Source organism: Varanus komodoensis, unplaced genomic scaffold, assembly GCF_004798865.1.
Source record: "Varanus komodoensis strain SLA01 unplaced genomic scaffold, ASM479886v1 scaffold51, whole genome shotgun sequence".
NCBI lineage: Eukaryota > Metazoa > Chordata > Lepidosauria > Squamata > Varanidae > Varanus > Varanus komodoensis.
The window spans coordinates 5,064,545-5,092,121 of NW_025336100.1; the positions used below are offsets into that span (position 1 = coordinate 5,064,545).

General features: G+C 42.9%; 2 protein-coding genes across 4 annotated transcripts in view; both read left to right on the top strand.

The window, feature by feature from the left end:
• Positions 1 to 6,705, top strand: part of POLR1A (RNA polymerase I subunit A) — a 47,671-nt gene extending 40,966 nt beyond the window's left edge. For both annotated transcript variants that reach the window (XM_044447423.1, XM_044447424.1), the window contains 4 exons: positions 911 to 1,111; positions 4,866 to 4,983; positions 5,578 to 5,742; positions 6,438 to 6,705. In XM_044447423.1, the coding sequence (XP_044303358.1) occupies positions 911 to 1,111; positions 4,866 to 4,983; positions 5,578 to 5,742; positions 6,438 to 6,538 (585 nt within the window). In that variant the 3' untranslated portion in view covers positions 6,539 to 6,705. The remainder of the gene's footprint in view (positions 1 to 910; positions 1,112 to 4,865; positions 4,984 to 5,577; positions 5,743 to 6,437) is intronic.
• Positions 6,706 to 16,268: 9,563 nt separating this feature from the next.
• STRADA (STE20 related adaptor alpha) overlaps positions 16,269 to 27,577 on the top strand; it is a 32,351-nt gene continuing 21,042 nt past the window's right edge. Inside the window, exons 1-3 of one of the 2 annotated variants that reach the window (XM_044447427.1) lie at positions 16,269 to 16,492; positions 21,514 to 21,601; positions 24,196 to 24,253. In XM_044447427.1, the coding sequence (XP_044303362.1) occupies positions 21,566 to 21,601; positions 24,196 to 24,253 (94 nt within the window). In that variant the 5' untranslated portion in view covers positions 16,269 to 16,492; positions 21,514 to 21,565. The remainder of the gene's footprint in view (positions 16,493 to 21,513; positions 21,602 to 24,195; positions 24,254 to 27,577) is intronic. The other variant, XM_044447425.1, reaches the window with a different exon arrangement.

The following is a 27,577-nucleotide window of genomic DNA, read 5'->3' on the forward strand; positions in this document are numbered from 1 at the left end:
AAGTACAATTCACTTGGAAGTTCTTTCGAGAAAGCCTTTTAAAATGAGCCAGTGCAACATGCTTCTGGACAAACCCTTATATTGTTCAAGATAACCCTGCTGGAATGTACCTTGTGCTAATTAGCTTGATGGAAAGTAATTATCTGGGTCTTCTGTCTTGGATATCAAAGCATCTCATGTGAGGCCTCCTTGAGGTCTGCTAGTGTCTTATACCCCTTCTGACTCAACAAATACTGTGAACTTGCACCTCTGTTTGATTTCTGTGATAGTGTCCCCACAGCAGCTTATGCAAAAGGTCAGTTGGCATGCAGTTCTAAGCCTTCATGGTGGCTTATTATTGCATCCAAAATGACTAAAAGACCAGGTTCATGTTACTCAGCATGGCGTTCCATGGCTTATTTGAGTCACAGTAAACATTGGGTGCTATCTGAAGATTCAGTCCCCAGCTATGGGCAGTTGTAGCATGCAAACCTGGCCAGCAGGTTTAAAGAGCCCACAGACTTGTTAACATGGCACAGCAACTCACAGAAAGGGATTGAACTGTCAGAATAGTGCTTGTGGGCATTGCTGCTCATCTTGGCTTAAATAAGTCACAACCCACCCCATATCTTATGAATAGCACCAGAGTGTCTACTGGTGACTACTTCATCATGGTACCCCAAATTAGTGGAGCTCCAGAGATATCAATAGACACGGTTTTGGCAATTTCTTCTGAGGCCCTGTGACCAAAAAAAGAAAAGAAGGGAAAAAAGTTGCTAACTATCCCCCTTAGGTTATTGAGAAGATCATTTTTAAGGCAACATAAATTAAGAAGATGGTATGTCTTCATGGCATGTGTGTGTTTTATTTTTCTTAATTGTCTGAAGGCTCTATTTTAATTAGTACAGTACTATTCTGTGTTCCCATCTAGGTTTCACTGAAGCTTCCTATAACGAAGGAGTACTTTGATCTTGCCGCACTAGTGACAACTCTAGCAAACAGCGTGGTTATCCAAGAGACAAGGGGGATCACACGATGTTTCTTAAATACAACCAGCAATAAGAATGGAGAAACAATACTCACTATGCAAACTGAAGGGATAAACCTTCCAGAACTGTTCCAGTATGTAGAAGTACGTAATTAGTGTGCATGAGTATATGTAATGTTATGTGGGTTCTATAATCTGGCAGAAGAGTAAAGAGTGAGGAACCCTGTTACTTACAAGAATGGCTGTTACTTTTAATGGCCACTTTGCAGCATTTTCCTGGTATGTTAGATCCTTTTAACCAAAACCTTTTGGTAAGCCACCCAGAAATTTCCAGCTGTGCAGCAGTATAGAAAATTAGTAGTAGTAGTAGTAGTAGTAGTAGTAGCAATAATCATAATAGTAATAATTTATAATAGTAGTAGTAGTAGTTGTTGTTGTTGCTAGTTGCAAAGTCGCATCTGACCCATCGCAATCCCATGGACAACATTCCTCCAGGCCTTCCTGTCCTCCACCATCCCCCTGAGTCCACTTACGCTCATGCCGACTGCTTCAGTGACTCCATCTAGCCACCTCATTCTCTGCCGTCCCCTTCTTCTTTTGCCCTCAACTGTTCCCAGCATTAGGCTCTTCTCCAGTGAGTCCTTCCCTCTCATTAGGTGGCCAAAGTATTTGAGTTTCATCTTCAGTATCTGGCCTTCTAAAGAGCAGTCAGGGTTGATCTCCTCTAAGACTGACTGGTTCGATCGCCTTGCAGTCCAAGGGACTCGCAGGAGTCTTCTCCAGCACCATAATTCAAAGACCTCAATTCTTCGGCACTCAGCCTTCCTTATGGTCCAGCTTTCACAGCCATACATTGCAACTGGGAAAACCATAGCCTTGACTATACACACTTTTGTTGGCAGGGTGATGACTCTGCTTTTTATTATGCTGTCTAGATTTGCCATAGCTTCCCTTCCCAGGAGCAAGCATCTTTTTATTTCTTGGCTGCAGTCCCTGTCTGTAGTGATCTTGGAGCCCAAGAAAATAAAATCTGTCACTACCTCCATTTCTTCCCCATTTATTTGCCAGGATTGAGAGGACCGGATGCCATGATCTTAGTTTTCTTAATGTTGAGTTTCAAGCAAACTTTTGCTCTCTCTTCCTTCACCCGCATCACAAGGCTCTTTAGTTCCTCTTCACTTTCTGCCATGAGAGTGGTATCATCTGCATATCTGAGGTTGTTGATATTTCTCCCAGCAATCTTAATTCCAACTGGTGATTCATCCAGCCCCGCCTTTCTCATGATGTGCTCTGCATATAAGTTAAATAGGCAGGGCAACAGTATACAGCCTTGCCAAACTCCTTTCCCAATTTTGTACCAATCAGTAGTTCCATGTCCAGTTCTCACTGTTGCTTCTTGACCCGCTTATAGGTTTCTCAAGAAACAAATAAAATGATCTGGCACTTCCATCTCTTCAAGAACTTGCCACAGTGTGTTGTGATCCACACAATCAAAGGCTTTAGCATAGTCAATGAAGCAGAAGTAGATGTTTTTCTGGAACTCCCTAGCTTTCTCCATGATCCAGCGTATGTTGGCAATTTGATCTCTAGTTCCTCTCCCTCTTCGAAATCCTGCCTGTACTTCTGGTAGTTCTCGGTCCACATACTGCTGGAGCCTAGCTTGTAGGATTTTGAGCATAACTTTGCTAGTATGTGAAATGAGTGCAATGGTGTGGTAGTTTGAGCATTCTTTGGCATTGCCCTTCTTTGGGATTGGAATGTAAACTGACCTTTTCCAACCCTGTGGCCACTGTTGAGTTTTCCAAATTTGCTGGCATATTGAGTGTAGCACTTTAACTGCATTGTCTTTTAGGATTTTGAATAGCTCAGCTGGAATACTGTTTCCTCCGCTAGCTTTGTTGTTGCTCAAACTTCCTTAGGCCCATTTGACTTCACATTCCAGGGTGTTTGGCTCGAGGTCAGTGACCACCCCATCGTGGTTATCAGGGATGTTAAGCTCTTTCTTGTATAGTTATTCTGTGTAATCTTGCCACCTCTTCTTAATCTCTTCTGCCTCTGTTAAGTCCCTGCCATTTTGGTCCTTTATCATACCCATCTTTGTATGAAATGTTCCCTTCATATCCAATTTTCTTGAAGAGATTTCTAGTCTTCCCTATTCTATTATTTTCTTCTATTTCTATATGGAGTATAGATCTTTTACAGCATCGGACTTTCCTTTCACCACCAGATACATCCACAGCTGAGTGTCCTTTCAGCTTTGACCCAGTCGCTTAATTCTTTCTGGCGCTACTAGTACTAGTCCTCTGCTCTTCCCTAGTAGCACATTGATCACCTTCTGACCTGAGGGGCTCATCTTCCGGCATCATATCATTTTGCCCTTTAAAACAGTCCATGGGGTTTTCATGGCAAGGGTACTGGAATGGGTTGCCATTTCCTTCTCCAGTGGATCATGTTTTGTCAGAGCTCTCTGCTATGACCTGTCTGTCTTGGTTGCCCTTGCACGATATAGCTCATAGCTTCATTGAGCTACACAAGCACCTTTGCCATGGCAAGGCAGTAATCCATGAAGAGTAGAAGTAGTACTTTTTCTCTAGTACTCCTTTCTCTCCTTTTTCTCTAGACTGGAGATATTAAAAATTCAGTTCACATCATATAACAAGCCTCCCTAACTTATAAGCCAAAGGTTTTGTTGTGTCATGTGAAACCACCACAGCTTATTCAGGGTTGTTTACAAGCCCATGGTTTATTTTAGGGTTTGGTAGCCACTCCTGTGGTTGCCATGTAATCCTAACCTGGACAATGTGATAACTCCAGGGGTGAAAACGCTTTCACTTCTTGCCAAGCAGTTGCTGGGCAAATATTACTTGGGGGCAGCTGCCAAAGGTGATTTGCATAATGGGATGGCATGGCCACCCTGAACTCCTGCTGATGTTGGCACAACTGCACTGTTAGGCTGTTGGGCTGGCGGCTGCTGCTGCTGGCACCAGCAGAGCATGGGCAGGCTGCATCACCACCTTAACCACTGTTTGGGTTGGTAGGAAAGAGGAGGTGCATAGCCTGCTAGAGCTGACTCCTCTGCCACCTCTGCCCGCCATCTTGGGCTGGCAGCACCAGTGGAGAAGAAGCTCCTGTTACTGCCAGCCCTTTTGGTGAAGATCCATTTGGCAGATGCATGGGTGAGCTGAGCTGATTGCACTGACAAGTGGCAATTGAGATGGGGTGAAACCTTGGTGTTTGCTAGGGGTCCCCTGTGATAGCTTTAGGAGGACTGGGAGCAGGGAAAGGATGCACCCTACCTACATTATGCCTTTGTTGTCTGTTGTGCATGCCCTTTCATTGCCTGATCTTTGCAGAACCTATTGTTGAAGGATACTACTAAACAAAAATGGAAATTCAGTGTAGTAGAGATAGTGGTTCATGATAGAGGGGAGGGAGATAGTATTGTCCTGCCTATTAACAGTTAACTGTATTTGCTATGTTTGCACCTTCTCAGTATGAAGATCATTTTCAGCAGCACCTGCTGTATACAACTGGAATATTTAAAAGAAAAGGCTGGGATTGAAGGAAACTGCTTCTAAAGATTTCTGAGACTGGAATATGAAAGTGATAATTCCAGGCCTAGCATAGTCATGGGCATGTAGTCATCCACTCTTCTGCCCTAAGCATTTGAGTCAAGGTTGCTGTTAGCTCTGTGCATGCACGTTTGCTCAAAGGGGGTTAGTCTGGAGCTCTTGGGGCTCAATTACAGACACTCCATGCTGCAAGTTTCTGTTTGTCACCAACCCACTGTTAATGCTTTATTTCATAATTCTGTAGCACTTCACAGAAGCTGTTCCATCAGGAGTGGATGTTGTGGAATGTTGTGAACCTTTGCATTTGTCAACTTTATCCTTTTCAGATTTTTGATGTAAACAGACTTTATTGCAATGACATTCATGCAATGGCCAGTACCTATGGCATTGAAGCTGCTTTGAGAGTTCTTCAGAAAGAAATTAAAGATGTGTTTTCTGCATATGGTAAGACTGTTTTAGATAAAGTCTGTTGAATCTAAATAAGGCATGCTTGAAAACAATTCTGTCTGTACCAGACTTCCTTTTCGCAGGATGCTCTTGCAGGACAGATGGTGAGGCCATAATCTCCATGTAGATATCCCTCTCTACACTCATCATTGCAATGTCAGAATGAATTGCACCCAACCAGAAAAGAATATTTGCTAACAAAAAGCACAGTTAACCCTCCCCTGTTACTCTTTTCGAATTTACTTGCAGCCTGCAGATCATTCCCTCAAATACTTGGAATGTTGTATGTGCCAGATGCGCCAGTAATACTTAGACATGCAGTATCCATTAACTTCTGTTACAGGGTTTGATGCTTAGTGGCTTATTGCCACCTAATTAGAACAAAAGGATGAGCATGTTAACTGTCTTGGTCTTTCCAATGTGTGACACAGGAACAGCAATGGGTACCTTAGGGTTTCAGTATTTCTCAAAAAAAAAAAAAAAAATTAAAAAACAGGTATTGGTGAATAGGCTGCATTTAAATCCCCCTCACATCTTCCTATAACCTTCTTTTAGGAGGCAATGATTTTGACATTCCTTCTATATTTACAGGGATCGCTGTAGACCCTCGACATCTCTCTCTGGTGTCAGACTACATGTGTTTTGAAGGCATTTATAAACCAATGAATCGCTATGGGATGCAGTCCAATTCATCCCCCTTACAGCAAATGACATTTGAAACAAGCTTCAAGTTTTTGAAGGAAGCAGCCATGCTGGGTAAATAACTCTCAAGATCATCTTGAAATTAGTGCATTTTTAACCTTTCAGTTCCATTGCCATAGTGCAGCTTACTTAGCAGACTAAGCCTTTAATTGTCCAGATTCTTGGAATGGAGGAATAGAACTAATCTTGTCAGCCCACACATTTCAGGAATCATCTCTTTCTTTTGGAAAAGAAGACTTAAGTCTTGGGGAGAATGAGAAAGTTCTAATACTGAAAGCATGACTGTAATCTAGTTGTAGGAAAATCAGAATTTCAGAGGGATGGACAACTTGCAGAGCTCCAGGTGCTTGAACCTACAGCTCTGTTCAACCTTAGATGGCATAGCTGGTAGGGACAATTGACCTTGTCTCCATTAGCTGATCTTTATAAACAAATGTGGGTGGCTGTGCCATCTATTCCTGGTTGTTAGGAGATTTGGGTCCTTTCTTGAGCAAAAGAAAAAGGGCACATTCCAATTAGTGGAATTCCTTGAATCAGATAATTTGAATGGTTGTACTCCATTGTACATTTCTGTGTTTTTGACATGCTTCCACTGAACTGATCTCATGAAAAATGAATCAGTCTTCTCATTTCATTTCCAACAGCAAGTTTTAGTGCTAGTCCAAAACATACTCCCTTTGCAAAACAAAACCAAAAACAACTTTATTAAATCAGACTTAAATATCAATAATCTCTTTCTTTTGCTTTAGGCTCCTATGATGAACTACAATCTCCTTCTGCATGCCTGGTGGTAGGAAAAGTGGTAAAAGGAGGAACTGGCTTGTTTGATCTCAAGCAACCTCTTAAATAAGCCTTTTAAGCTGCTACATTGCAAGGAATGGAGATGTTGCTGTGGTGTGGGGGTTCTTTGCAAGTTTGCTGAATGTAATATTACTGGTTGAACTTTTTGAGTAGATTTGACCTGTGCCTTTGGATCTTCAGGGATTGTATTTAAAAATAAATGTCTTGTGCAATGTCTTCTGTTACCTCTTTTGTGACTAGTAGGTTTTTTTTAGATTGGAGCAAGTGATGCACTTCATTTTGAGATTGTCATACTCCCCCAGTATGGTGATTCCAGGTGTTTCAGACTTCCATTCTTAGGAGCTTCAGCCTGCACAGTCAGGAATGCTGTGACTTGCAGCCTGAAAACTGTGCAGGACACCTGTTGGAGAAGACTAGATTAGAGGCCAGTTATATTTGATGGCCCCCAATTGCGAAGACTTGTGAATTCTTTTGTGCATAATTATGCAGCTTTTTACTGTTTTGCATAAGTTGTTTCTGATAGTCATGGGCAACAAGTTTTATAGTTATGGAGCAATAGGCAGCAAGTTAACTGAAACTCAAACAACTGACACTCTCAAGCAATTGGCAAAAAAAAAAGGAAGAAATAATACTTTAAATAAAAATTAAAATAGAATCAATTTCCAGTGGAAATGTAAATGTAAATTTAAACTTGATGCACTGCTTGGGCCAACTCACTATGGGTAAACAAACTGATCACTGGGATCTATTGTTATTCAAATTTGTGTTCTCACCCAATCACAAGTATGTGTAAATGCGTAGTGCTTACCCTCAAGCAGAAAATGGAATTATGCAAGAGGCTTGAAAAAGGTGAGAGTCTCTGCAGTGCTCATGGAGGAATTTAGTGTTGATTTGTCAATTATCTAGACCGGTGGCCAACATCCAACATCCCGTTTCTGGGCAAGGTGTTGGAGCAGGTGGTGGCGGGACAACTCCAAGCAGTCTTGCAGGAAACTGATTATCTGGACCCATTTCAGTCTGGCTTCAGACCCAGGTATGGTACTGAATCTGCCTTGGTTGCCCTGTACGATGACCTGTGCAGGGAGAAAGACAGGGGGAGTGCGTCCCTGTTGGTTCTCCTGTACCTCTCAGCGGCTTTCGATACCATCGACCATGGTATCCTTCTGGATAGGCTAGCGGGATTGGGAGCTGGGGGCACTGCTTTGCAGTGGTTCTGCTCCTATCTCAATGGCCAATTCGAGAAGGTGGTGCTGGGGGACTATGGCTCTGCGCCATGGAGTTCTGCAGGGATTCATTTTGTCCCCCATGCTATTCAACATCTACATGAAACTGCTGGGAGAGGTCATCAGGAGGTGTGGGCTGCGGAATCATCAGTATGCTGATGATACCCAGCTCTACCTCTCGTTCTCTTCCAATCCAGGTGAGGCAGTGGCTGTACTGAACTGGTGCCTGGCTGAGGTAATGGGCTGGATGAGGGCCAATAAACTGAAGCTCAATCCAGACAAGACAGAGGTCCTGTTAGTAGGTGGATCGGGCTTTGGGATGGGGGACTTTGACCTTGTCCTGAATGGGGATGTACTCCCTTTAAGGACAGGGTCCGCAGCTTGGGAGTGCTCCTCGACCCAGAGCTATTGTTGGAAGCTCAAGTGACAGCGGTGGCGAGGAGTGCTTTCCTTCAGCTTCGGCTGATCCATCAGCTGTGTCCCTACCTGGAGAATGACTGCCTGGCAACAGTGACACATGCACTGGTCACTTCCCGATTAGACTTCTGCAACGCACTCTACGTGGGGCTGCCCTTGAAGACAGTCCGGATACTTCAATTGGTGCAAGATGGAGCTGCCAGGCTGCTGACGGGGACTGGGTGTTCTCATATAACCCCAGTTCTCCATCAGCTCCACTGGCTCCCGATTGAAGTCCGGGTCCAATTCAAGGTGCTGGTTATCACCTACAAAACCCTGAATGGCTTAGGCCCTGGTTACCTAAAGGAGCGCCTGCGTCCATATATGCCCTCCCGCCCCCTGAGATCGGCGGCAGAGGCCCTTCTCTGGGAACCCTCTGTGAAAGATATTAGGAGGGTGAGTACTTGGAGGAGGGCTTTCTCTGCAGTGGCGCCCAGCCTATGGAATGCGCTCCCCAGAGAGGTCCACCTGGCGCCATCCTTATTTGTTTTTCAGCGCCAGGCCAAGACCTTTTTATTTAAATGCTATTTTAACTGTTAATGGTTTATTTGTTGATTTTAAATTGACCAGGCTGTGTCCACTATTTTATGTATTTTAATTATTTGATGATTTTTACTTTTTTTTTTGTATTTTATGCGGGATTTTATGATTGTAAGCCGCCCCGAGGCTCATGCGATGGGGCGGCATATAAGTTGTTTAAATCAATCAATCAATCAATCTATGACATTAAGGCTCAGTCTCAGAAGATAGAAGTTTAATTTTCTTTTAATTACTGTATTTTATTAATATCAAGTCAATACAGAGGGTATGGTATAGTATGGGGTATAGTATTAGGCCTGTTTTTAATAGTAACTCTCAAGCAATCAGAAACTACATTTAACCAGCATCTACCAATCTCCTCGGGTATCAGTTAACTGAGAGTCTACTGTATATAGTTATTGGGTTCTCTGAGCATCAGAAGGAGTGCCTGTGTGCAATTTGACCAAATGTTGTTCACCAAGCATTATTTTTAGGGCATACATTTTCTGCCCTCAAAACTAGGTAGTTTGTTTAAAAAGAAAAGGCTGAGATTTTCAGGAAGCTGAATTCTGTACTTCATGTTACCTTTTGTGGCATTTCTGCACTCTTGTTGTTTAGGAATACATGCAACTGAAGGAAAAATAATTTTGGTCCAAAAATTAACCTAGAAGAAGCAGGAAGAACTAGAAGAATAGGATGAGTAGTGCATAGCCTCTGTTTCTGTTTGTATGGAAACTGAAGTAAATTCCTAAACCCATTCCTTATTTTAGAGTGGAGCTTCCAGAAATCTGATTTGAAGGAAAAGCTATTAAGATTGTATTTATCTGGGAAGGACTCAGCTTAAAATGTTAGACCATATTTAATTAGGGCATTTGAAGGAATCTCAACTTATTATCTGAAAGGTGATATTTTGATTACTTTGTAAATAATTTCCATTTATGAGCATCTTGTTTTCCATTAAAGAGCTTTAGCAGATTTGCCTTGAAGTGTGCAAGTGTTTACCCACTTAATCTCTACCCTGCATTAAAATTTTGCTTGTATTGCATGATCCTAGTCACTCTTTATAATCTAGCTGTGGAGACCAATGGAGAGAAGCTACAAGCACCACTTGCGGAGGAAGCTGAAAGCAGCTGGCAGCTGCAGGGGAGAAGTTATTACTTCAAATTACAGGACAAATGTTATTATTTCAATAGAACAAGAAGCAGCTTTTTTAAAGTGTTCCGTAGTGCTGAAGTGTAGGATGAAATGGATGCACTGAGCTGCAAAACTTTCGTAGAGACCATGTTTTGGTACTGGTTCCAGGCAATAGTTCAGATCACCTGGGAAATGGTCTGGAGTCAACTACCAAAGAAAATCACATGACTATAAGGGAATGATGTAATCGAAACAAGACATGCATAAAAAAATTGTGATCCCCCTTCCAGGAAATAGTCTTTATTCTGAAAAAAAGGCTCAGCATGGTAACCTCCAAGTGAGCTAATACAACCAAATTCACTACTTCCTATATGAAAGTGTGTCTCAAAACATCCACAAAACCCTCATCCTGATATTCCACTTCATTGATGGAATCAGATGTTTTGTATAAGAATTTCATTTACAGATGCATGCTAGAACACTTGCATAAGTGTGCACTCACATGAACAGACATTAGTACAAGTCTACATTTGCATGAGCCCCCCCCCCCCCAATAAAAGACTGATCTGCAAGATTATGGAATCCATGTGACTTGGAAAATGTCTGTTGTGGAAATTGCAGGTTAGATTCACAGAAACCCGATCTAAGAATTGGTTGCTGATTTCTTCTTGGCTTGTAGGGCATGATCCAGATTAGGACTACGAGGGGCATTCAATGCATTCTCGGTATCTGAATGAAGAAAAAGGAGTAATAAATTGAAATAAATTTTATTTTTCAATGTAATCCCCCATAACTTCAATACACTTATTACATCTAGAAATTAACTTTTCAGTTCCCTGTAAAACCTACCCTTCCTCCTTGTCTAAAAAATGTGTGTTAATTGCCACCTTGAGCTCTTCATCGTCGGAAAATCGCTTTCCATGAAGATCTTTTTTTAAATTCAGGAATAGGTAATAGTTACTGGGGGCCAGGTCCGGGCTATAGGGTGGGTGATTTACTTCTTCGAAACCACAGTCTCACACAGCAGCCTTCGAAACGCGCCATGTGAATGGGTGTGTTGTCGTGAAGAAGCAACACACCTGCAGTCAGTTTTCCCCACCTTTTTTCTTTAATTGCTTCTCTTAAATTATGCAGAGTGGTTGTGTAAGATGCTGCGTTTATGGTTTCACCTTTTTTCATGTACTCTATCAAATTTCCCTTTGAGTCCCAAAACACTGTGGCCATGACTTTTCTGGCTGATGGAGTGACTTTGAATTTCTTTGGAGGGTCAGCACCTTTTTTATGCCACTGCATGGACTCCTGCTTACTTTCAGGGTCATAGTGATGAACCCAAGTTTCATCTCCAGTAACAATCCAGTCAAAAATACTCGATGGATCTTCACCGCAGAGCTCTAAAAACTCCCTACAGTACTCGACTCGCACTTGTTTCTGAGGCGCCATGAGCATTCGCGGCACCAATCTTGCACAGACCTTTGAAAGGTTAAGATGGTCATGAAAAATAGTAAATATGGTACCAACGTATAGGTTTGTCATCTCTGCTAACATTTTGATTTTTATTCTGGCATCTTCCAATACAAGTTTCTCAATTTTTTTCACATTTTCTTTCGTAGTGGCAGTAACCGGCCCGCCTGAGCGAGGGTCATCTTCAATGCTTTCTCTGCCCCTTTTAAATTCACTTGACCACTTTTGAACAGTAGATAATGAAGGTGCAGAGTCCTGGTAAATGGCCACCATCTCTTCGTGAATGATTTTTTGACTTTTTCCTTGTTTTGTAAGGAACTTAATCACAGCGTGGTGCTCGATTTTCTTCAACATCGTCGCATCAGTCATCATGGTCATCTTTCACTGAGGATTACTAGGGAACTAATGATCACACTTATTTGAAATTTTGCATGTATACCCTCAGATAGTGTCATTAGCTAATGAAATAATTAAATTACCCACATCAATAGCAAATCAACCCGAAACCGAGAATACATTGAACGCCCCTCATACTGTGGTAGCAAAGGAAGGCAGCTTCCTTACTTCTCTATGCTGTGGTCCCAGTCAGCATAGTAATATGTAGTCTTAAGGAATAAGCTTCACACAAATGCTTTTTGTAATTAAATTTCACTCTGCATCCTAGCGACTTTCTAGCTTTAGAGTGAAACTGGCCACGCTTAAGGCTATTTTGCTAACTGTTGCTTTCACAGCAGAAGAGTCATAATAACTTCTGACACAAAGCATAGAAGTTCACCAAACTTACAGAGTACACATTTTCTCAAGTTTGCTTCTGAACAAGAAATCAATGATAAGCCAAGCTGCAGCTTAGAGTAAAAAGTATGCAGCACATTTAGCTTGCTGTATCTGTGCAAATTTATTAACAAGTCAACTTGAAATTGTGCACAAGTGCTTCATTGGGGAGGCCACTGAGGCCTGCTAAACAGGCGGCTTTTTTAAAACATTCAATTGGCAAGAAGTTCTCAGAATCATGTACAGGAAGGATAAAGGCCATAAAAAACAGCCACCAAAATGTAACAACAGAAACAGCAGTGACATGTAACATTTTAAATGGTGGAAACTGTTTCTTGAGCTCCTTTAAACTATACCCCTTTGTCTAATTTACACCCCCCCCCCAAATAGTGCATGTGCCCCCAATCCTTTCCCATGTGCGTAATTGAGTTAATGGTAAGTTGAATTGGAAGGTTTTACATTTGAACACTTCAGGTTGTTCCCATCTGTTTCAATACAGCGTTCCAATTTGCTTGACAAGGATACATATGTTGTTCTTGGTCCTTGTGCATCGCACATACAGCTTGCCACTTGGCCGACCAACCTGAAAAAATTTTCTTGACAAAATCATGTATTTCTATCCAGCTTTCCTATCTCCATAGCATTTCCCCACCATCTACTCCCCCCTTTCTATCTGCTGCTCACCCATCTATGCAATGGTGTCGATGGCCTCTGGAAGCAGTGCCTGTTGTGAGGCCAGGCTTCCCTCAACTGATAGCCATTTGCTGTGCCTCCTTTGCCTAGAGAAGGAGCACATAGTGGGGACTGGCACTCATTGCCAGGCCTTAAAACAGCAGATCCTCAGCCAAGAGACTGACGGGCTTAAGGCTGAACTGTGAAAGAAGGCCCTCTGAGTAGCTGACCCCTCTAAGCAGGACGTGGAGTGCCCCTCCACCTCCAGAAAAAGCAGACCCATGAGGGCTGATGGTCAGCTAAGTGGAAGGCCGTATGTGTGAATGCATAGATGACCATATGAAGAACGACAGTTATGGGTAAACAACCTGCCTAAACACAAGTTCTGATCTCAATTACTCATTCCCCAGAACAACTTTACTCATATTCAGTCCAGTCCTATGTGTGAATTTAGTTGGGTTTATCAACTGGAATATTGGCAGTGTAAAACATTTTCCAGAATATTTCCTGCAAGGCAGGGTTTTTGAGAATGTTCTATGGCTTACTGTTACAGCTGAATTTAATTTGTTTCAGGAGCTGAGTCCTCTCCTTCCCTTCAAACAATAGACAGTTGTTTGGCAAAAAGCACTTTATTTCCAATATACAGCTAACAAAGTAATAGCCAACAGAGGGAGAGCCCCTGAGCATGCACAGAGTGGAATGTTGAACATAAACAAGAAACTTTCTGAGAACCCTCTGAGCAGGTCCTTTTCAGTAACCTGCTCCTCCCCCTTGGGATGGAAATGGGCTAGTCTTCCAGTTGGCTAGCTCTTCTCTCACAATGCTGCATTATGGGGTCAGGGATTGGACCAGGGTCTTCTTGCTCTTCTCCTGTGGCCCCTCCATGCACTTCCAAATCCTGTTGGTTCACAAGGTCTACCTAAACACCTGGAGACAGCAACCTTGAGGTAGCTGTTCCTCTTCTGCCACCCACAGACCTTGTTTCCCAGCCCGCACAGTCCTCGTCCAAAGAGTCCAGGCCACCTGGAAAACATGCTTCTTTCATTCCCAACACTTTGGCTAACTGGGACATTGCCATTTTGGGCTGTTTTCTGAGAATACTAGATTTTTTCCACCCAGCCTTATAAATTATGCTTGATTCACCCTGAATACTATGTAATGCCTGGATCAGGCATTACAATGTGGTTTCAGTGGATATTTTCTGGCTGATTACATTGCTTCCATAACATGGTATGTGGCTGGAGAATTGGACTGATTTGGCTTACTTGGATGTTGGTATTCCTGGCCTTTTTCTTAAATACAAACTATTGTTCTGAAAGTTTTGTGCATAATTGCATTCCTATTCAGTCATGCCTGACAGGCACATTTGGTGGCTTGGCTCACTTGGAAGCTGATATTCTGCCTTTTTCCAGAATGTGGCCTATTGTTCTGAGTGGGTATTATTATTATTATTATTATTATTATTATTATTATTATTATTATAACATTTCTATGCCACCCCTTGCCGAAACCTCGGGGCGGCTTACAACATGATAAAATACATTGAAATACAATAGTACATAATAAATTACTATTAAATATAAAAATACAAAAAATACATTGATTTACAAATACAAAATTAAAATTATCAGTATAAAATAAAAATATAGGAGAAAGAGAAGGAAGAAGAAGTTGCCCAGGCCAGATCATATGTTTTAACAATTGAAATGATGTTTAAATAAAAAGGTTTTTACCTGGCACCGAAAAACCAGTAACGACGGTGCCAGGCGGACCTCTTTGGGGAGTGAATTCCATAGGTTGGGAGCCACCACAGAGAAAGCCCTCCTCCGGGTACTTACTCTCCTAATTTCTTTCATGGAGGGTTCCCGGAGAAGGGACTCTCCCGCAGATCTCAAAGGGCGGTCGGACATATACGGACGTAAGCGCTCGTTCAGGTAGCCAGGACCCAAGCCGTTTAGGGCTTTGTAGGTCATAATCAACACTTTGAATTGGGCCCGGGCTTCAATGGGAAGCCAGTGAAGCTGATGGAGGACTGGAGTCATGTGAGCATAACGCCCCGTCCCTGTCAGCAACCTGGCAGCTCTATTTTGCACCACTTGAAGTGTTCGGACCGTCTTCAGGGGAAGCCCCACGTAAAGCGCGTTACAGAAGTCTAGGCGGGAAGTCACCAGCGCGTGTGTCACCGTCGCCAGGCAGTCGTACTCCAGGTATTGGGACCATGGAAGCTAAGCAGGGTTAGGCTTGGTTAAAATCTGGATGGGTGACCTAAATATTGTGAACCAGCCAGAGAGCTTTGACTACAGGTGGTATAGAAATATATTAATGTGAATGTGAAGGTATAGAATCAAACAGTTGGAAGGCCATTGCATCCAATTCCCTGCTCAATGCAAGACTGAAATCTTCCATCCACATTCTAACTAGGGCTGACCCTATTTATTTTCCAGGATGAGGCAGGATAAGGCACTTCAAACTATATGGAAGCATAGTGTTGCCAATTGCAGCACCCCAAAACACCCCAAAAGTAGTTGGCCACAGGAAGGCCGCATAGTAAAAACACAGTTATACTGTCCCAGAAGGAAGGGCAGATAAGAACAAAATGAACTTCGTGTAACCCACAGCTAACACGCTAGCCTGACCTCGAATATAGTAATCAAAGGGACAGTGGAAACTGGTTCTAGCCGCCATGAAAGTTGCAAATGTGCAGGGAGTAAGAACATGGCAAGCCTGTGTGAATCTCGAGCAGATAAGAAATAGCCATGGGAAATGTCTGGTCCTTGGCAGAAGAAAGGACTCTTTCTCCAGCGCAGGAGGGGGTGCATACATTGATGTATCAATACATTAGTTGTGTATTAGGTGACCTATTTGGTTACCTAGGGTATAAAACGCATGTACCAGGGTGCAACTTTTGAGACACTGCTTTGGGCTGAATGTACCCTTTCGTCTCCCTTTATTCTATACTGCACTAGAATAAAGCTGATTTTGGCTCTAAGTCTTGTCTCAGGCTCCTTTTGGCTCGGATCTGGGGTCCACCCGGTTATGCCCTAGCTGTTGACTGGCTGAGTTCGGCAACAATAGCTTTGTGACTCAGTGCATCCCTCCCATACAATCACGTATGAATTATTGGCTCGGCTTGCATGTTCTGTTCTTTCTCTATTCTGGACTGTATAATATTGCAAGGATTTCAGTACCAAAATACTTAAGTGTAGCCAGCTGCCTAATGAATAACGTGGGGCTACGGGAATGTATCGGTACTAACAGGGTAACCTATTTTTTTTTCTAAGTGTAAAAAATATAATACATCTCTATAAGGTTGCATGCAATGTAACACACCCTCCCCCAAGAAATAAGACGAGTAGAGCATGAACTGCTTCTCTGCAACTGTCTTTTGTCTCTGCGTAGGCATTGTGCTGCCCAGTGATAACCGTGTCACGAAAATTCTGCACGACTCCGTTGTTTTCTTCGGAGGTTTCTAACTTCCGGCCCAGAGAAAAATAGTTCCGCCTTCGGTTCATGGAAGTGTTACTCTAACTTTTCCTATCTCTCTGGGCACCCAAGACAGGCCTCGGTGCTTTTCTGCCGGGTGCTGTTCCTTTTCCTTTGCTCCCGCCTCCGCGGCTGGGATCTCGCTGGGGCGGGTGAGCGTCGAGGCCATCTGCAGTCGGGGTCAGATTCCGCAGGAGGGCCGTCACGCCGCCCCCATCGTGCAGCGCAGGGGCGCTCACGCCGGCCACGTTGTCCTGGTAGGCGAGGGAGTCCGCAGGGCTGAGGTGAGTCGGGCCGGATCTGGCCGAAGCCTCTTGGCCGTTTTGCTCTCTCCTGAATCTTGCCTGGATAGCGGCCGAGGGCGGGAGATGCCCTGCTTGTCCCGTCCTCCCGCTGCTGCCGTTTTGTCAACGCTCTGTTTTTTCGTCCGCGCTCCGTTTATCCTTCGTGGAGGCGCCATCACCAAAGAGCCTTGCAAAAAGTCGCTCGCTGCGTCTCTGCGCGTCAGTGGCGAGTGCGACAGATACATCGTAGATAATTTCTGTATCTGTTTGCGTGTATGCAAGTGATAAAGAGCTTTGGAGCTGGAGACATTGCTGCCGCCGCTTTCGCTCCTCTTCAAGCGAGAACGGAGCATGGCCTGGGAGAGACAGAAATTGGTTAATGGAGCATCCTGCTTTTCTCAGCAGTGACCAGTTCAGGAGCCAAGGGTGGCGATGGTGGTCGCCATTTCCTGCTTAGGCATGGACTTGTCTTCCATTGTCATCACAACTGATAACTATCATTACATCAGTCCTCCACGAACTGGGCTATCCGTTTTTAAAACAATTTGGGACCATCACTGTGTTCTGTGACAGTGAATTCCCTTAAGGCTATGTGTGCTCTGTGAAATAGTAACTTCTTGGGTTTGCTCAGAACCGGTTAGGCAGCTTCACTAGAAGACAGGCAATCTTAAAAATTGCCAGCAGCCACTTTTAGTCTTTTTCTTCTCTAATGAAAAGAATTCTGCAGCATGCTACATCCTTTTTTATAGAGAAAGTTCTCCAATTCTTGATTACCCTAATTCAACTTTTATTTAGTTTTTCTGGCCCTGTATTCTCCTTGAGATGTATTACACTCTGTTACTGTTATCTATCATTTCTACAAGGTACTTGGGGTGTCCACTTTTATCCTCTCATTCTTGTAAGGCTGAACTATTTCTTCCTGATAGGGGTTATTTATGTACTGTTTCAGTTTTGCTGTGATTAGGTACAGATTTTCTGTCATGGAGAGTGTTGTTTTACTTTCAGCTAAATTAAGGAAGAGTTTGGACTTTAAAGCATCTCTGAAGTGAGCATAATGTTATGGGAATAGAGCTTAAGAGAATTGGTGGGTTCCCACTTCCTGTTAAGCCACCCTGGAGAATAAGCTACCATAGTTGTTTGTGGTGTAGTGGTTAGGAGCATGGGACTGGGACTCAGAGGATCCGGGTTCGAGTCCCCGCTCAGCCATGGAGCCAACTGGGTGACTTTGGGCCAGTCACAGACTCTCAGCCCAACCTACCTCACAGGGTTGTTGTTGTGGGGATAAGATGGAGGAGGAGATGTAAGCTGCCTTGAGCCCTTTGTAGGAAAAAGGCAGGGTATAAATCACAATATAAATAAAATAAATATAAATGTTCCTGCTTGACAGATGACTGGGCATATGGCTTCTTGGTATGGCTTATTTATTTATTTATTTGATTTCTAACCCACCACATTAGTACCACAGCTCCCTGGGTGGGTTATAACAATAAAACCATGCAATACAATATAAAAACACAAATCGCAAATGCAATAAAACATTAAAACCATAAAATAATGAACTAATTAAAGCATGCCCACTGAACAGAACTAGTAATTTCATAAAAGGCATACCCTATTGTTAAAATGCCAATAAAAACAAGTTAACAATTAAAATACAGTTGAAATAAAAAGGTCTTTGCTTGGCATCAAAAAGAATATAAAGTGGGTGTCAGGCAAACCTCCCTGGTGAGCTCATTCTAAAGCTAGGGTGCCACTCCTAAGAAGGCCCTTCTTCTTGTTGCTACATTCCTTATTTCTAGAGGAGGGGGCTCCCTCAGAAGGGCCTCAAATGCAGATTCAAGGTGCTGGGTAGGTTTGTACAGGAAGAGGTTCTCCTTTAGATACCCTGGCCCCAAGCCGTTTAGGGCTTTAAACACTACTGTTAGCACCTTAAATTGGGGCCGAACCTCTGTTGGAGGCTAGTGAAGATGGTAGAGGACTAGCTTTATATGATTGCATAGCTGCCCTATTTTAGACCTACTGAAATTTCCAGACCATCTTCAAGTGAAGCTCCACCTAAATTGCATTGGAATAGCCCAGGCAAGATGTTACCTGTTACCAGGTCCTGTATGTCCAGATATGACCACAGCTGATACATCAGCTTTAGCTAATAGAAGGTACTCCTGGCCACCAAATCCACCTGGAATTCCAGCAATAATTCAGGTTCCAGGAGCACCCCCAAGCTGTGAACTGTGTCTTTAGGGGGAGTGTGACCCTATCCAGGAAAGGCAAGATGTCACCCATCTGAACAGACAGAGCCTCCACCAACAGCATCTCCATCTTATCTCGACTAAATTTCAGTTCATTAGTTCTCATCCAATCCATCATCGAGGCCAGAACATCCACTGCCACACCTGCATTCTTTTCCCCAAGTCCACCAGTGCATTTCCTGTACATATCCTTTGCATGACCACCTGTCTTGCATTCTCATCTCTATGGCAGGAAATTTGCTCAGCCCCCTCCTACTCAGATCATTGCCTGTTTTTGGAGAACTTACTGTGTCTACAACTTCTTATCTTTTCAGTGCATTGGAAATAGGGTTATTTTATACACATGTGTGCGCACACACCTTCCTGGCCTTTCACAAGTCTGCAGATTTGGTTATTTGCTATGTCTAGTCTCGCCATACAATTTAATTGTATGTTGCAGCTGTCAAAGGAAGCGCTGAAATAGAGTAAGTAAAATACACTGACATTGAAAAGGAAAAAAAAATGAAAAGGAAGCAACTGTTCCAAGAAAGAACACTAAAGAACATTCTAACTTGGAAATATCAGCCGCATGCTATTAACCTTTGAACTTCCCCCTTTCAATGGTTGCTTGAGTATTATGGTTCCCACCCTCTCATTTTGGCTTCTTTTCAGAGCAGTCACTGCTGCTGTTACTAATTTTCAACATTTATGCAAATCATCTGAATAATTAAAACAAAAAAAACTTAGAAGGCAGCTGCATAGTATGGAATACATGGGGCTTTACTGTGAAAAGCAGATGTAACTACTGCTAGTGCAGATGCCTTGTTTGCTTCATTCCATTCAGTTTGGGAAAAAAACCCAAATGACCCAATTTGCACACTTCTGAAGTACCAACCCCCCTCCCCCCTCCCAAAAAAAACCTAAGTGGCAACTGAGTTACCATCCTTCTGGAGTACCATTTGGCACCAGTGGATGGTTTACCACTGTGCCACTAGTGGGATCAGGCTCTTTGTGTTGCTTTTGATAAGTTATATAAGTTTTGATAAGCTATAGTTGCTTGAAACAGATCACACTGTTGAATTTGGACATGAAACCAGCAAATTTATTGAATTAGTCTAGAGATTATATCAAGCATGGATATTATGAATGCAAATTAGATGCAAAAATAATTATATTTCTTTTAACATAAGACTAGCATAAACATTTAAATGGTACATTAAAAGTTTGGATAGCCTTTAAAATCTCATGTAGTTTACAACTATTATAGGTAAAGGTTTCCCCGCACATGTGTGCTAGTCGCATTCGACTGTGGGATCAGTGCTCATCTCCATTTGTAAGCCGAAGAGCAAGTTTTGTCTGAAGGTGTTTCCATGGCCATGTGGATGGCATGACACCGAGGTGCACGGAACGCTGTTACCATTCCTGCCGAAGTGGTACCTATTTATCTGCTTGTATTTGTATGCTTTCAAATTGCTAGGTATGCATATGCTGGGACAAAGCAGCTGGCCCTAACCCTGATCAACAGACCAGTGGCTCAGCACCCACTGCACCACCCATGTCCCCAACAACTACTATACAGCTCATTTAATCAGCCATTTTTCCATTTTTTTCTGTAAACAGAAAAGAGGGCTAACCTCTGAGTCACAAACTGAGCAGATTCCTGAAGAACAAAATTCAGTTTAGCCTTTGATGCCCAGTTTCTTATGGTCCCAGGAAATGGAAATCAGCAGCATTTCTTGTAATTAGCCTGTAACCCACACTCCAGTAAATAGTGTGCTACACTTTTCCCACAGCTGCACCACAGATATACTCTCTTATAGTTCCGTGAAGTGCCCCTGAATCCTTCAGGGGAGGAAGATGAGTCCATCTGTTCATGTTGGAGGTGAATTAAGAGAGATTTTTCTTCCTGCATTTTGGTTTGTGTTCTCTAACCGCTTCATAGACATTGCATTGCCAAGATGGCATGGTCCATTTGTGCTGTAATATCTAGAACTCTTGGCTTTAAAATAATCTTATATTAAAACTGAAAATACTTAAAGTTTTCACACTAAAACCATAATTTAATGACAATTTTGAAAAATGAGACCATCATTTTTCCTGTATTTTTAGCTATCTGTTCATTTGTGCATTTCTCAGGCAGCCTTTTGTCTTTCATATAAACAGACATACCAAGAGTTGAACTTCTTACTTGAGGTGAACCTGATCTGAGATGCCTTCTGATCCATTAATTGTGTTTTTCCATCCTGATTATGCTGTCACATTTCCTTAAGCTCCCCATCCAGCATATTGAAACATAAATTTGTACCTTTTGTTGACTTTTCCAGTATTCTATGATGCCAAAACATGGAATTTCACGATAATGCAGGGAAGTGCTCTACTTCTTTCCTCACATGGACATGATGCAAATAAAATGACAATTGTAATGAAAGTCACTGATTTGACTCACCCATGCCCACCCAGTGTGCTTTATTATTGGTTAAGCATTTGAACTTGCTACTTCTATGCATGTAATCAGTATTTCACAGATGGGCAACTTGTGGCTCTCCAGCTGTTTGACCTACAACTCCCATTGTTCATTTGGGAGCAATATTTTAAGCTTAAGACAACATGTGTGTGCTGGGCATAAAACTTGCAATTCTGTTCCCATTCCACCCACTTTTTGGAGTACCAGCTATGTAGTTCATCAAATGCTGAGTGATTTGCAGTGTAGCTCTCTTATTGGTAAGAACTGAAGTAGAAATAGCTCTTCTTTCAGCATTTTGAAACACTGTTCTTGTTCTTTCTTATTACTAGAAAAATTTTAACATTTCATGCCTGTGGAGTAACATTATCAAGTCTGGATTCCATGTCTTTCCTTGTAAGTAAACCAGAACGCATTAGGGTGAGTGTCAAACACTTTCAAGAATTATTAACAAGCATTTATTTTTGTGTTCTTTCCTTTTCAGTTTTATGGACAGTATGATGTATGGACAGTGTTGGGTTGACTTACCCATGTTTCCTTTTTAGGAATCATTAAGGTTGTTATGGAGGTGACAGAAGTTAGGGCAAACCACCATGGCTCCAGTCCTGAGAAAACATTCCTTTGGGAAGAAAACATTCTCTTTAAATAAACACATTTAAGCTGAAGCCAAGAAATGTAATGCATGCAACATTATTTGGGGGCTTGAGGTGCCCTCCTATTATTATTATTATTATTATTATTATTATTATTATTATTATTACTACTACTACTACTACTACTACTACTACTACTACAGTTTTAAGCTGCCCCGAGGCTTCGGCAAGGGGCGGCTTACAACACAATAAAATACATTGAAGTACAATAGAACGTAATAAATTACCTCCAGTTACATAAATACAAAGAATATGCTGGGATACCCACATAATCATATAAAGTTAAAATTAACAGTATAAAATAAGTGAGTAAAGAATATAGGGGGAGAATAGAGAAGGAAGAAGAAGTTGCCCTGGCCAGATTATATATTTTAACAATTAAAATGATGTTTAAATAAAAAGGTCTTTACCTGGCACCGAAAAACAAGTAACGACGGTGCCTGGCGGACCTCTTTGGGGAGTGAATTCCATAGGTTGGGCGCCACCGCAGAGAAAGCCCTCCTCCGAGTACTTACTCTCCTAATTTCTTTCATGGAGGGTTCCCGGAGAAGGGACTCTCCCGCAGATCTCAAGGGGCGGTCGGGTATATACGGACGTAAGCGCTCGTTCAGGTAGCCAGGACCCAAGCCGTTTAGGGCTTTATAGGTCATAACCAACACCTTGAATTGGGCCCGGGCTTCAATGGGAAGCCAGTGGAGTTGACAGAGGACTGGAGTCATGTGAACATAACGCCCCGTCCCCGTCAGCAACCTGGCAGCAATATTTTGCACCAATTGAAGTGTTCGGACCGTCTTCAGGGGAAGCCCCACGTAGAGCGCGTTACAGAAGTCAAGGCGGGAAGTCACCAGCGCGTATGTCACCGTCGCCAGGCAGTCGTACTCCAGGTAGGGGCGCAGCTGATTAATCAGCTGAAGCTGAAGGAAGGCACTCCTCGCCACTGCTGTCACCTGAGCTTCCAAAGAAAGCTGCGGGTTGAGGAGTACTCCTAAGCTGCGGACCTTGTCCCTAAGAGGGAGTGTTACACCATTCAGGACCAGGTCAAATCCACCCTCTCTGAAGCCCGATCCGCCAACCAACAGGACCTCTGTCTTGTCTGGGTTGAGTTTCAGTTTATTGGCCCTCATCCATTCCATTACCTCGGCCAAGCACCGGTTCAGCACAGCCCCTGCCTCACCTGGGTTAGTGGAAAATGAGAGGTAGAGCTGGGTATCATCAGCGTATTGATGATTCCGCAGCCCACACCTCCTGATGACCTCTCCCAGTGGTTTCATATAGATGTTAAATAGCAAAGGGGATAGAATGGAGCCCTGTGGTACTCCATGGTTTAGCTGCCATGGCGCAGAGACATAGTTCCCCAGCATTACCTTCTGGAGTCGACCGTTGAGATAGGAGCGGAACCACTGCAAAGCAGTGCCTCCGACCCCCAATCCCACTAGCCTATCCAATGACTTTCTTTGCTTGGAAAAAGGTCAACTTTTTGATTAGTATCAAAAAGCCATTATTTTCTTTATTGATGGATATAATGATGCAGTATAGTATTTCTCATTCTTATGGAATCTTTTAATTTGAAAAATTAAGTAGCTACATCTGAGTAACTGCTTACCAATCAGATGTGAGGGGGCAAACAAGTTTGTTTAGATTCATGTTCTGTTTTCATATAGGGAATGTAGTAAAGTCCACTTTTAACATAAATGTGCTTGGGTGCCTTATTCCCTGTGCTTTAATGCTGCACAATTTTCCTCAGCCTGGCTCAATTTCTATATCAGAAAAAGGGTGTGGGGGTGAGTGCCTAAAGTGAGATAAAGAAAATGTTATTGGTGAGGGAAGAAGTTGCAGTTTGTGTATTTTGGTTCTGGAATGGCTAAGATGTAATGCCAAAGCATGGAAGAAGCCTTGGGACTGTGCACTCCTCCCATTTTGTAGTATAACTACTGTTAATCTTACTGTGTTTTATTGTAAACCACCCAAAATGCCCTCTGTTATAAAGTTATAAAAATAAATAAATGAATTTCTTCCTCTGACCCTAGTTTGAGGCAGTCATAAATTACTGCTTTATCTGAATTGTAAAACTGGGATTTGCAAACTGTAATGAGCTAGTTTAGCCAAACATCCAAGCAGTCATTTTGGATTGAGGGGAAGGAGTTGTTGTGTACAAAGGAAGGCAAGAGTATGGGAGCATGAGACTCTTTAGTACTTATTCATGTAATACCAAATTGTGGCTTGGCATTCTCTCTCTGCTACTGCATATGAAGTCAGTGGATCATGCAAGTTTTTTTCTTTTGTTAAGTAAAATAAAAAAAATGAACTGGAATATTCCAAGATCTCATATGAAGTTTTATTTCTGTGGGGTTTCTTTTTTAGAGGTGGATGTCTGAGAAGTTCATTTTTGAGGGCTTGAGGGAGTTGGAACTATTTGGAGGTAAGTGCTTAAATTGTATTACGCATTTTCCTAGCTGTGACTTTGTACTTCATGCATTTTAGTGCAGGGAGGTATATTTGGTACTTGGCAGCCCAAGGAGTGCAGTCCTTAAACTTTTCTATACCTTTAATTCACAGAAATCCAATCAATCTGTTTTTGAATATTTGCTTTGGAATATCCATGGGTCTAATTTAGGGCTATTGCCCTAAAATGAACAATGTTGCAGCATTAATTAGTAATAGCTCCTGTGTCTCTCTTGCTCTTAATACCTAACTGGTTTCCATAGGAGTTTATTCAGTAGATTTTGCTTGTACATTGGGATCCTTGAGTCCATAGAGTTTGCTGGAGTAAAGTGGTGATAAAACAATGGGAAGAAACTACCCATTACTGAGCAAGAAGGACGGCTGGAAAGTAGTGGGGAGGGGTTCCTGGAGCAGGAATTGAGATTGAATTAGTTTAATGTGATATTTAGGGAAAGATTGGCATAGGATGTATATATGAAGAGGTGATACTCATTAAAACATGGATCAGGGATACTCCTATAAGACTTATCTGAGTTGAGAATGTGATGTATTATCTGAGAAATGATCCCAAGTGTTTGATGCTTCTTATTCATCCTAATGTTTCCTAACAAGGAAAACTCCATCAGTAAATCATATTTCCTAAGTAATTTTCTTAAACTCTGCCCTTTTATCTATTACTTATGGAGGTAAAATGCATGTCTAACATGCAAATATGCCAATTTCTTTCTGAATTCAACATTTTTTTGATTTTATTTCCTCTCTACATCCCACAGTCTCTCCATTCTTTTCATTATTTTAAATTCTAATTTCATCTTTAAATACTGATATAGTTTTTTCTACTATATAAGTTCTTCCTTGTGGTCTCTGTGCATTACACATATGGGCTGTGCACACGTGTGGAGCCTGTTTGGGAAGATTCCACAGGTAAGATTTTACTTAGTAGGAGCCCCTCCTGTAGCCACACCCAGGCATGAGGGAAGGGTTCCTGCCTGAACCTCCGTTCTTCTTCAATCGCCACCATGAGTGCATCAGAAAGAGCTTCCTCTGCTCATTATAGTTTTCTACTTACTTCCAATTATTTCTCCTTTCTTCTAGACACTGTAGAAGAATATCTTTTTTTTTCTCTTTCCATAACCTCCATCCAATGTCTTTCTCCCTACAGAAAAAAATATTTACCTTCCACTTTGTCTCCTTCTCCATCTGCATCCCCTTCTCCCTATCTCCAGCTTTCCTGCCTCATAATGGCACTCAAAGCTCTGTTTAGGAATTGCTCCAGTTGCAGCAGCAGACTCTCCCCAACCATGGCCATTTCCTTTGCCTGGTCTATTCCCCTAAACCAGAATCTGGACTTGGTGCACCAACAGGGGTGCCTCTTTAATGACAATTCATGTTGCAGTTACCAGCAACACCATGCTTGACACACTCAGCCATGCCTCCACAGATTGCTATAAGTGGGAACTGAACCACCGCATCTGGAGAGAGCTCTGGGTGAGATGGAATCACCCTCAGATAGACCTCTTTGTGACCCATGACATCACATGCCAATGTTTCTGCTTTTGAGTGGGTATGGATCTCAGCTCCTTGGGAAATACCTTCCTTCAAACCTGGTTGGGGACACTGTACTATCTCTTTCCCCTGTTCCAGTAGGTCATGAAGGTCCTAGCAAAAATTCATTGGGACAATACCAATTGCATCCTCATCATACCATGGTGGCCCAGGCAACCCTGGTTCCCTCATCTCTCCAGCCAGACCTTTCTTGGGTATCAGGCTTGAGCCTGATGTCATCTCTTGGAACTAAGGAGCCATCCCTCATCTGGAGATCCATACACTCTGACTCATGGTATAGAGAATCTGGCCCTAGTCCCCAACATAGCCTGTATGAGGAGGTCTGGCCAATTGTGGAAGTGGCCCTGAAGCCAGTCACAAGAAGCTCCTACTGTGCAAAGTAGAACACCTTCACTGACTTTTCCATGCAACATGAATTCAAGCCCCTCAACTGTTTCATACAAGTTCTTCTGTTCCTGAACTCTCTTCTCCAATGCAGCTTCAAGACAACATCCATCTGTATCTACAGAGCCACAATTTTGTCTTTCCATGGCTCTGGACCAGGGATTCTTCACCTTTTCTCACAGCTCACCCACTAGCTCCTTAGGGGCCTCAAGAACCTTGCCCCCCCAACCCCCACCACTGGCTTGGAGTCTATACATTGGCCTTCAGGCTCTCATGAAAAGACCCTTTGAGCCTGTGGTCACTGCAGACTTAGAAGCCTGCCTTCCTGGTGGCAATCATCTCAGCCTGCTATTCTAGCAACCTGCATGCACTATGTGTTGACTCACTGTTCCCCATCTTCCTCAGGGACAAAGTGGTACTCCACCCCAACCCTGCCCTCTTCCCCAAAATAGTATCTGCCTTCCATCTCAGTGAGGACATTGTCCTGCTAGCTTTCTTTGCAGCACCATTGGGTCCAATCAAGCCTTTTACAAAGCTAGGACCAAAACCTGCAGCCACTCATATGCTACAGTGGTGGGAGCAAGGGCCTCCCCATCTCCTAACAGCAACTGACAAGACGGTTATCTCCTTAGCCTCTGAGCTAGCCTGTCTCCAACCCTCAGGGCCAATAGGGGCTCACTTTACTTGAGCGACACTAACCACCACAGCATATCTCTGCCCAACCTCTGCAAGGCTGCCACCTGGTCAAACCTGGAAGCACTACCACCTCGATGTCTGAGCCAGAGTGGACTGTGCCTTTGGCAGAGTGGTCGTTTCATTGGTCCTTCAGTAGCAACCCCACCTGCCTCCGTGGGCTAAGCTCACCAGTCGCCTGTATGTGTGATGCACAGACCACAAAGAAGAAAGAAAGGTTGCTTACCTGAAACTGTCATTCTTCAAGTGGCCATATGCACATTCATACAAAACCTACCCTCCTTACCCTGATTGGTATCACCTGCCGGTGGCTCAGTTATCCACACTAAAGTCCACCTAGGCCCAAGGGCTCATTCCTCTGACATTGGGCCACAATGGTAGTATCATGACTTTTGAACTGAGGATCAGGCAGGAGCCACTTCCTCATGCCTGGGCACAGCCAGGTACGGGTTCCTGCCGAGTAAAAGCTGTGGAATCTTCCCGAACAGGCTCCATGCATGCACAGAGCCCATATGTGTGAATGCACAAATAACCACATTTACAGGTAAAAGAGCTTGCTTTTTTTTTCTCCCTACTTTCCAGTGTGTTTCCTTCTGCCTCTAGTTTCAACCCAGTATCCATGTTCTTTATGAAAAGGAGTTGATTTTCTTCTGGATTT